Consider the following 6,585-nt stretch of genomic DNA (forward strand, 5'->3'; position numbering starts at 1 on the left):
GGAGTTTGCATGTTCTCCCTGTGCCTATGTGCGTTTCCTCCAGTTCCTTCCCACACTCCAAAGACAAGCTGGTTGGTTACTTGGCTCCTTTCTAAATTGGCCCTGTATGTGTATGTATGAATGAATGTGAGTTAGGGACTTTAGATTGTAAGCTCTTTGAGGGCAGGGACTGATGTGAACATACAATATCTATGTAAAGTGTTGCGTAAATTGATGCCACTACAAAAGTACCTGTAATATATAAATAAACAAGATGAAGCTGATTTGTTGTCATGCACAGCTGACCCAGTTTTAGTAACCCCCCCCCCCCCCGTATATAGTGTACACCCATCCTACAATGTACCCAACATTAAGGATAAAGAGGCAACCAATGCACCTACTCTTATTTTATCAGGTCATAATAAAATCATGAAACATCAAGATGCCAGCGTAAGCTTAATATATAAAATTTATTCCTGTAACAATAGAAGCTAATCCATGCCACTGAATTGAGTTTGCTGGTCTGCCCACCCCCCTCAGCAGCAGTAAAACAAAAGCATACATTAAAGAGTGCATAGTACAGAGCTATGTTCGCCTCAGTATCAATAGGAGGTAAAATAAGGGCACATGTTTTTCAACATAACAAAGAAAATCATATTGATATTTGGGATTAGTCACTGCATAACTGCACTTCAGGACTGCACTTGCACATCACCTAATAATTTTCTTTGTACAAAAAAAAACTGTAATATCTCTGTGTACAACAAGTACAGGTCATAGACAGGAGTTAAGCAAACAGGACATTTGTTCAATGAAGGCAACAGAGAAGAAAAGGAGAGAGAACCTATTTAGAGAGCTAAAAGCGATACTAGACTGTGCGGCTGTGCTTCAGCACCACACACAGTGGACAGCTCCCCACTAACTGCAAAGAATACTGGACTGTGCGACTGGGCTTCAGCACTACACAGTGGACAGCTCTCCACTAACCACAAGGAATACTAGACTGTGCGGCTGGGCTTCAGCACTACACACAATGGACAGCTCCCCACTAACCACAAGGAATACTAGGCTGTGCGGCTGGGCTTCAGCACCAGAAACAGTGGACAGCTCCCCACTAACCGTAACGAATACTAGACTGTGCGGCTGGTCCTCAGCACCACACACAGTGGACAGCTCCCCAGTAAACTGTGCGGCTGGGCTTTAGCACCACACACAGTGGACTAACCGCAAGGAACTGGAAAGCTGGGGTAGTAGCAAGGTGCAGCGCTTGAGATTACCTACCAATACTTGATTTAAGCTCCACAAGGCAAATGTTATATTAGAAAATAAGAAATAAAGTAGACATTATTTGCTTTCTATATGTTATTGTGTTCTGAGTTTTTTTTTGTGTTCTCTCCATTGTTAAAGCCTCCACAATGCATCTTAAACACTAGGACTCCCCAACGGTTGCTGTCTTCTTTTGTGTCCAGTTTGTGTGTGGATTGATAGGATAACATAGAATATCATATAGCTCATACAGAGAGGTACCGGTATCCTGGGTGACTCTTATATACAGCAGGATGGGATTCCTTAAGCAAGATGGTATTTTGGTCTCATTGTGCGCCTTTCGTCTCCAGAAAAGAAAAAAAAAATAAGACTAACCCCATTTTTTGTCATCTTGTATGGTAACGCAATATGGATTTGGAATCATGCGCTTTGTATCGATATTATTATTATTAATTTTTTTTTTCCCGGGACGGTGTCACCAAATATGTACAACACAGTGCCTCTTAGTGCCCTCAAGATCATGACAAGACCACGGATTGCAGAAAGTCCTCCTTGGCATCGTCCAAAATTGAAGCTTCCCTTTGAGGCTGCTCGATCATCCTGGCATAGGGATTGAAGGGGCTCTGGTCTCTTCTCTGGATGTCAGGGGAGTCATGGCCACCGGGGTCTTGAGCCTTACTTGGCTGTCTGTTGCCCCTTTCTACCTTGGGGCTGCAGTGATCCCTCTCGTATTCCTCCTGGGCTTTCTCTATTTTACGTTTCTTCATCTTGCTCTTGTGCAGGTGGAAGGTGCTGAGGGACAGAACCACCAGGCAGAAGATCACAGTGGCCAGGACGATCAGGACCAGAGTGGAGGAGAAGGACTGGAACAAAGGCTCCACTTCGGTCACACAGCTGGTAGTGTTGAAGGAAGAGGTCCTGTTCAGCAAGCAAGGGGGCATAGAGAGCCTCAGCTGCTTGGAGATCCTTGCACTCATTGGGAAGGCTTAGGGAAGAAGGCACACCTCGCCTCCCTCTTATCTGTACTGATGTGGTGACACTGCTAGGGCTGAAGAAGGAAGTCTTCATAGACATCAACCTGCCAAACAAAAAATAAGGATTACTACTGAGAATCCAGCTGCAATATATGTGTGTGTGTGGGCTGATTCTACGATCCAAATGATGCATTGTTGTAGCTGTAACACCGGCAACTGTAATCAACTGATACATTGTTGTATCTGTATCTTTAACACCAGCAACTGCAACCAACTGATACATTGCTGCATATTAATCTGTAACTCCGACAACTGCAACCGATACATTGTTGTATCTGTATCTATACCACCGACAATTGTAACCAACTAATACATTATTGCATCTTACTCTGTAGCACCGACAATTGTAACCAACTCATACATAGTTGTATCTGTATCTTTAACACCGGTATAACTAACTGATACATTGTTGCATCCTAATCTTTTAAACCGACAATTGTAATCAGCTGAATTAAACACTCATGGAGCTCTTTATTATTGGATTTGATTCACTAATGTACCTTAGGAAGCCTTGATTCGGATGCCAAGTACCTGGCTACCTTCATTCTATGTCCCCCATCCCTCCATTCACTACGGTGACACATCAGTGCAAACTTGGGACAATAGAAAATACTGGGGACTGCAGTTACTTCTGATGCAGACATATATAAGTGTCACCCTTCTCCTTTCTTACCTGATCTGCACCTATGGCTCTGGCATTCACCATGCATACCTGAACGGAAGGTGTCTGATAAGCTTCAAAAGGGGGTGTGTGTGTGCTGTGGACAGGGGGGGCTCAGGGCGATGATCTTCCCATTGCAGGCACTTACCTGTAGGTAGGTTGGCTGATGCGGCTGCTGCTGCTGGAATCCCCGCCGCTGGCTTGCTCCTGGCTGCAGAAGGCACTGAATGAGCGGACGGGCAGCTGGGGAGGCAGCAGCCTATTGCCAGTCTGCGCTGTGCTGACGTCATCCTGCCACTGTCTTGGGTTTCTGCTCACTGAGCTGCCGGTCCCTCCAGCCGGCGCCCGCAGCAAGATGTGCCTCCCCATTAGTGCTCTGCCAGTGGGCGAGGACCCCCTCCCTCTGCACCCCGGCACAGGCAACACCCTTTAAGGGTGAGCACAGGATTTCAGAGCATTGCTGACAGGAGGCAGTGCGATCCTTCCATGCTGGAATACATTTAGAAGGAGGTTTGTGGTAGAACCCTGCAGCCTTCCTCTGCAGTACTGAGCTATATTCACATTGCATTACAATTCCTACTGAAGCTGCAAATCAATGAGGATCTCCATCCTGGATGCCTGTGCTCATAAACTGCTGGGGTTGGCTCTACTGTTCTATCTATCCGATCAGTCCTAATATTATTCAGGAGAGTAAAAAAAAAGTTATAAGGTATTGTATCTTATCCTCATAGGTGTACCAGCCTATTGTATTAGGGTGTGCACCCCAAAGCTCAAACACGTGTGCGTGTGTGTTTATGTATGTATGTATGTGTAATATATATACACACGCTTTTAAATAAATGCAAAAAACATTTTAAAATGTATTAAAACATGGATGGTATTAGTAGGGCAATGGAGGTGTCAGTAGGGCAGTAGTGGGCAGTGTCAGTAGGTATTTTCATTTTTATTATTTTATTTTTGTATTATTTTTTACAATTTATTTTTTATATATATATATTTTTTTTACAATTTTAACATCAGCAGGGGGAATCTGCCACGTGGGGTGATTAGGGTGTGCCCACACACCCCCTGTGCACGCCTATGCTTATCATGATCCATTTACCATTCATTAGGATAGGGCAGAGAGCTGCAAAAAATTGTAAGTCACTAGCAAATAGAGGAATTCTGGTCCCCTGAAAATAATGAATTTTGTTTTAGAGTCGTTCATGCCATCGTGTTGCGGTAACGTGTATTTCACAACTTGGGATAATGCAGTGTCATTTATTCTGTAAGGCACTGCACTCAAAAAATATTGCATGCCTCTTGTTTTGGTGCATGCAGATAAATGGGCTTCCTTAGAGGGTATGTAAACCCAACATTTCATATTCCTGATATGTGGCTGCTGTACCATGTACTTGTATGAGAAAGTATCCTGTTCTCTTTGTATCGCTTCCTTTGAGTGAATTCCCAGATGTTCCTGCCAGTGCCTCTGCTCTCCTATTAAAAACTGACTACACTAAGCAGGAGAGCACAGCATGTTCAGCTCTCTAGCTATGCTGGGAACTTAGCCTGCTCTCCTGAGTCTCCTCCAATGATTAGACTTGTCCTGACCCCCCCCCCCCCCGCCCCCCCTTACAGCCTTTTACTCAGAAGATCAGTGTGCTGCTGCTTTTGCTTCCTCAGCTCTTTTGAAACTGAGAATGGGAATGAGGGAATGTGACCACTTATAAAAAAAAAGGGGGGGAAAAGGTGTTTATAATGTTTTGATATCTATACACAAATGTTTTGCCTTTCATTTATATTTTAAACTGAACGTGTTGTTTTACAAGGTGGTGGTTTACAATCCCTTCAATGCAACACACATTAATGTGCATTAACACATGGGTGTTATATTTAAAAGTAGGTATAAAACCAATCAATGAAATCTCATATATGCTTTATCATGTTGAAGCTGAACTCTAGAAGTTAAAGCAGAGCTTCAGTCTGTATAAAAAAATAAAAAATAAAAGTCAGCAGCTACAAATACTGTAGCTGCTAACGTTTAATATAAGGACACTTACCTGTCCAGGGATGCTGCGATGTCAGCACCCCAAGCTGATTCATCCATCGGGTTCGGGTTCAGACACCGGCATTGCAAGTAAGTACTGCAAACACGCAAAAGTCATGCTGCGCTTTCTGACAATATGGTCTGGATCCTTCTACAGCCTGGAGCGACTCTGTGATGTCAACTGACATTGAGTTTTACTTGTTGTTAGCTGATTCTGAGTCACAGAAGAACAAACTTAAGTACACTCCTGTGGCCCACAAGAGAATTTCTGTCCATACTCCTCTTTTATTCCTTATTGACATAGCTTTGGCTCCAATGTTTAAAAAAAAGTCCATTGCTAAAAACTATGTGCATTGTTTAGATTCCCATTAGTACCTATTTCCCCATTGTATTAAAAGACAGCAAAATTAGTCACATGCAAACATTGTTCCAATGACATTTGTTTAAGAGATGTTTCAACAGGAAAGCTGATGTAAGTCTGAAAAATCACAGAAATTCTAACAGATAACATATACTTCTGGTTGTCTGATACCCAGCACTAAATAGCCATTTCTGTTTTTGAAACAGATTCAGGTGAGTAAAAAAGCTGATGGCCACTACTGATGGGCGGAGTCATCTACTTAGATTCCCACCTAGTAAAGTTCACAGAAATTGCTGTGGTAAGGAGTAGTAAGTATGATAATGGGTATTATTTATAGAACAAGGCCCCTTTCACAGTGGGGTGCTTTTAAACTGCCAGTAAAACTCTAATGCCCTGTACACACGGTCGGACATTGGTCGGACATTCCGACAACATAATCCATGGATTTTTTCCGACGGATGTTGGCTCAAACTTGTCTTGCATACACACGGTCACACAAAGTTGTCGGAAAATCCGATCGTTCTGAACGTGGTGACGTAAAACACGTACGTCGGGACTATAAATGGGGCAGTAGCTAATAGCTTTCGTCTCTTTATTTATTCTGAGCATGCGTGGCATTTTGTGCGTCGGATTTGTGTACACACGATCGGAATTTCCGACAACGGATTTTGTTGTCGGAAAATTTTATAGCCTGCTCTCAAACTTTGTGTGTCGGAAATTCCGATGGAAAATGTGTGATGGAGCCAACACACAGTCGGAATTTCCGACAACAAGGTCCTATCACACATTTTCCATCGGAAAATCCGACCGTGTGTACAGGGCATTAGCACTTTTGAAGAGCTTTTCAGGTGCTTTTACAGAGATTTTTAGGTGCTTTTGAAGAGCTTTCCATTAATTTCAATGGAGAGGGGCGTTTTTTCAATGCCCTGCCAGAGCACTGCCCCAGTGTGAAAGTATTCATTGATTTTAAAGGAAATAGATTTTCGTGAGCTTTTCAGGTGCTTTTTAGCTTGAAAACTAGTGAAAACTGCCTCAGTGTGAAAGGGGTCTTAGGTATTTTATTATGCCTAAACATTTTCTCTAAGCCTACTCATTCTAACAGTCTAACACACTGAGATGTACAAGACCAAGTGTCTAATAGGAAATGCAGTGCTGGGTGTGTGTGCAAAAAAGAGGAACGTAGTGGTCATGACTTATAAGTAAATTTGTTAAGCTATTTCTAAAAAGTATTTTAATATAATAAAAACTAGCTTTAAAC

The 6,585-nt window shown here is 42.8% G+C and overlaps 1 protein-coding gene across 1 annotated transcript; it reads right to left on the reverse strand.

Annotated features, from left to right (window-relative positions):
* Positions 1-435: 435 nt before the first annotated feature.
* On the reverse strand, positions 436-3,463 carry LG02H11orf87 (linkage group 02 C11orf87 homolog). Its single transcript, XM_073613490.1, has 2 exons — positions 3,089-3,463; positions 436-2,323 (listed from the first exon to the last, which is right to left on the reverse strand). The coding sequence occupies exon 2, from the start codon at positions 2,220-2,222 to the stop codon at positions 1,764-1,766; it is 459 nt and encodes a 152-aa protein (XP_073469591.1). The 5' UTR covers positions 2,223-2,323; positions 3,089-3,463; the 3' UTR covers positions 436-1,763.
* Between the last annotated feature and the right edge of the window lie 3,122 nt (positions 3,464-6,585).

The sequence above is a fragment of the Aquarana catesbeiana genome, linkage group LG02 (assembly GCF_042186555.1).
Source record: "Aquarana catesbeiana isolate 2022-GZ linkage group LG02, ASM4218655v1, whole genome shotgun sequence".
NCBI lineage: Eukaryota > Metazoa > Chordata > Amphibia > Anura > Ranidae > Aquarana > Aquarana catesbeiana.